At 41.3% G+C, this 3740-nt stretch overlaps 2 protein-coding genes across 5 annotated transcripts in view; one reads left to right on the top strand and one right to left on the bottom strand.

Moving 5' to 3' along the window:
• LOC118338732 (glycerol kinase-like) overlaps nt 1–3140 on the top strand; it is a 14374-nt gene extending 11234 nt beyond the window's left edge. For 3 of the 4 annotated variants that reach the window (XM_035676033.1, XM_035676036.1, XM_035676035.1), the window contains exons 17-20: nt 32–175; nt 277–363; nt 497–571; nt 1938–3140. In XM_035676033.1, coding sequence (XP_035531926.1) covers nt 32–175; nt 277–363; nt 497–570 — 305 coding nt within the window. In that variant the 3' untranslated portion in view covers nt 571; nt 1938–3140. The remainder of the gene's footprint in view (nt 1–31; nt 176–276; nt 364–496; nt 572–1937) is intronic. The other variant, XM_035676034.1, reaches the window with a different exon arrangement.
• A 69-nt stretch (nt 3141–3209) lies between these two features.
• Nucleotides 3210–3740, bottom strand: part of ddx18 (DEAD (Asp-Glu-Ala-Asp) box polypeptide 18) — a 6414-nt gene continuing 5883 nt past the window's right edge. The window contains exon 14 of the mRNA XM_035676032.1: nt 3210–3664. Within this exon, the coding sequence (XP_035531925.1) occupies nt 3519–3664 (146 nt within the window). The 3' untranslated portion in view covers nt 3210–3518. The remainder of the gene's footprint in view (nt 3665–3740) is intronic.

Genomic DNA, 3740 nt, shown 5'->3' with positions numbered 1-3740 from the left:
GTGTGTGTGTGTGTGTCTCTTGTTGGTCCAGTGCGACCCACCATGTCTGAGACCACAGCTCTGGGTGCAGCCATGGCAGCAGGTGCAGCTGAGGGAGTCAAAGTGTGGAACCTGAGTCCCGGTCACCTCCCAGACATCACATCGGAGAAATATGAACCTCAGATCAACTCTGACGGTAAAGAAAACACACCCAGGGGAAATGTATGATGAGCTTTTTTTAGCTACTTGAACCGTATCGCCTCACCTGACCCGTCTGTCTGTCTTCCTCACGAACAGAAAGCGAGTTCCGCTTTGCTCGTTGGAAGAAAGCCGTCCAGAGAGCCATGAACTGGGAGACCACAGAGCCTTGCTGCAATGCCAACGGTACACGTTTGTCTTATTAATGAAGTTATTCCAGCAGTTGTATGTGTTTTTAATGTTTCCTGAACCTTGAGTGGTGACCTGGTGCAGAAGTGTGACTGTCTCAGGTGCTTTCTTTCTCTTCCACTTACAACAGGTTTAGGAAAGAAGATGAACGGCAACCCCTGGGGGGTCCCTCCCACTCCTCCCCCCACCAGAGCCGACCCCTAAGGTCCGACTGCCGCTGCTGCACGCCATGTGTGACAGTGTGAAGTTCCAGCACTAACTTCTTCTTGTTGTGACGGGGGCTCGCTGTGGCATGCTCACATTTCTAGGCATCACTAACAGCGTGTCGAAAGGGTTTGACCAACACAGATATTTCATTTCCAATACACGTTTTTAGATTCTAAAAGCCACTGAAAATGCATTCTCCACTATCACTATCACTATTTAAATACCTAACTTACAATACTAATTGAACAGAGTAAATGTAAAAGTAAGTTCCTTCCATCAGATCAGTTGTGGGTGACGTTATTGTGAACTGAATGAACTCTGTATTGGTCCAGCCCTTGTGTTTATGTTCTATGGGTCTGCATGTGACTGTATTTATTACTTCTCTCACTTTTTCCAGCTGACTGAAAGGGGCCGTTGCTCTGTCACTAGCATGGCTGCAGTTTAAAGTTTAAATCACTCAAGCACCACTAGAGGTCATCGTACCTGAGAGATGTGGAAGAGAGGTTTAATGTAAGGTCTGACTGAACTCTGATGTAGAGGCAGCAGCGAGTCTGAGTCAGATATCCAAAATGTGTCTCAACCTGAAAATAATCCAGGGCAACCAATTTTGACAATTTATTTGGAGCTGTCAACTTAAAACTACTTAAAAACTAGCCTAAATTATATAAAAATAATTATCTTTTCACATCATTTGGTTGCCAGAGCCGAAGGGCCTTTCAAAGTCATTTAAAGAATCTTAAAGTGAACTTTACTGGGAGCCGGTGTAAATCCAGCCAAGAGCTGCTGCTGCTGCAGACGATGAGCAGGTAAAGAGTGAAATGTAATAAACAAGGAGAGAGGAGACGAAGGCACAGACAGCGGCTTATAATTGGATAGAAGTTACATAAAATATTTACGTCTATTGAGTTTTGCAACTGGGAATAGGAGACCGGATTTAGGATTAAATACATTTCACAAGTGTTTGAGGTTTATTTAGATTTCTATTAATGGTTTTTAAATATTTGTCTGACTCAGTGTAACGTCTGTAGTGATGATGGTAAAAATCGATACAGCAAGGGCAGAGGAATTTTGACTTTCAGTCCATAATTTGCTCCAAAAACACCAGATCTTTCCCATAATGCAACTTAATAACATCAACATGGAGCCTCTCTGCCTGTTGGTAAAATTCTGATTTAGCTGAACCCGTTTTAACCACAAACACGAGTCAGACGCTACATGACAGAGCAGCAGTCCTATTGGGTTCACACACGTTTGCTTCACAACCAGAACAAATGTGTTTGGCTCTATATCTGAATGTTAGTCTCTCTGAGAACACTCAAAGTACAATAATAAAACATATAAATATAATCTTTTTCCTCCCACAGATCACCAGCAGTAATTGTGGTAGAAGACCTTCATGGGAACACGAAAGCCGACAATGGAGCAACACTGGAAGAGGGAAAGAGCTCACACTGAATAAAGGACTTGATGAATGGCTGCGTGATGTGCAGTCGTCTCGGGGCGACGCGTAGCAGTAGTTTCCCATCACTGTGAAATGAATAAACACCGTTTTATCATCAACCTCAAGTGCCAGCTGCAATGAAGAGTCGCACAACCTGTGGAGAGTTCTGAAGCAAGTATGGACCGGGTTCTGATTGGACTTCCTTTGTCTTCCTTTTCTGAAAGAGGGAAAGTGTTCTTAAAATCTCACAATCCTGTAAATACTCTGAATTTGCCTTCAACCTTTAAGACCAGGTGTTCCTATCGAGTAAAGAGTTGCACTATTGTACCTCATCACCTCAGCAGATACTGTACTGTTTGTTTTTACCGTCGGTTCTGTGCGTAGTGTTTGTTCGCTTAAAGATCCAAACACAACTGAACAGACGTTAGACGTGTGGACTGAGACTAATTGTTTTTAAAAGTGGCTGCTGCTCAGCTTCTGTCCTTGTTGAAGTCGGGTTTGTTCTGGGAGGAACTGAAGAAGGGAAAGAGACATTATTGTCCTACAGTTAAAGGTTTCATGAGACATTTGGGTCAAAGAAATAATGTACTTGGGGGGCTTTCAACAGCACTTTATAATGTATGAAGAGGAGGATTGTGGGAGCCATGCAGGTGTTTTTAAAGAACTTATTTTTATTTTTTAAATTCATCATTATTGAAGTCAGTATGACTATAAAGAAACCCTTCATCACATCTGTCCACACATACAATCCATTAAGACTTGTTATGTTTCAGTCTTCATACGTCCACATGAAAATCTTGAAGCTTACTTTAATTCACAATGAAGATAACTCGAGATTAAGTTACATTTAGTGAAAGCTTTTTAGGTTTTTAATCATTTGAAAAGGGAACATGTGGGTACTGTATTAATTCCTGGTGACTGAAAGGTTTGTTCATCTTTGTAATGTGTAATTATCCCAGATTCTCTCTGCAAGCCAGCCAGTTTTTGTTATCTGACTATTTGTTTTCCTCTAATTTGTTGACAAGATGTTTAGCAAGAGTCCTTTAACTCTGTAGGAATGTACAGATGCTGTAATAAACTGAAAACCTGACTTGACTAATAAAATTGAGTACATCAGCACCTCAAATGGTTTATATGAAGTGACTTCATTGTAATTAGAAGTGTCTTCATAATTATTGATGAAGCAAACAATGTATTTAAAGTCAATAGAGATTTAATATTACCAGTCAGGAGGAAGGAAGAAATGTTAGAAAAGTTGTGTTGAAGAGGACGTCCACATGAGGAATCCTTCAGCACCCACAATGTTTACATTTACAATATACCTTTACATAACTCGTAGGAGGAAAACAGGGTGTAAATAATGTCTGAGGGACGAGTGGTCCCTAAACAACATGGCACCCGGTTCAAAGCAGGAAGTTCATGTAATACAAAATAAAAAAATGGGGCCAGTTCTTCAAATGCACAGAAGAGGAATCAGTCCAGGATTTAGTTCTTTTGAAGGGCTTCAGCGGGAGAACTGCCTCTTGTCACCCTTTCCTTTGTTGACGTGCTTGAAGAATTTGGATTTTTGCACCTTGTTGGACTTCTGGTATCCAAAACCGCCTCCGCCGCCTCGCTTCTGTATCTTCACACCTCTACCGCTGTGGACGTCTGAAGAGGAGTTCAGTTAAGGAAAACAACACTGGTTTTTCAAATACATTTCCATTAGTTATGTAAAATGAGTTTG

Source organism: Morone saxatilis, unplaced genomic scaffold, assembly GCF_004916995.1.
Source record: "Morone saxatilis isolate NCDOM2014 unplaced genomic scaffold, NCSU_SB_2.0 Contig5, whole genome shotgun sequence".
Classification (NCBI taxonomy): domain Eukaryota; kingdom Metazoa; phylum Chordata; class Actinopteri; family Moronidae; genus Morone; species Morone saxatilis.
Note: the sequence above shows the minus strand (reverse complement) of the source record. Positions and strands in the feature narration are given on the sequence as shown.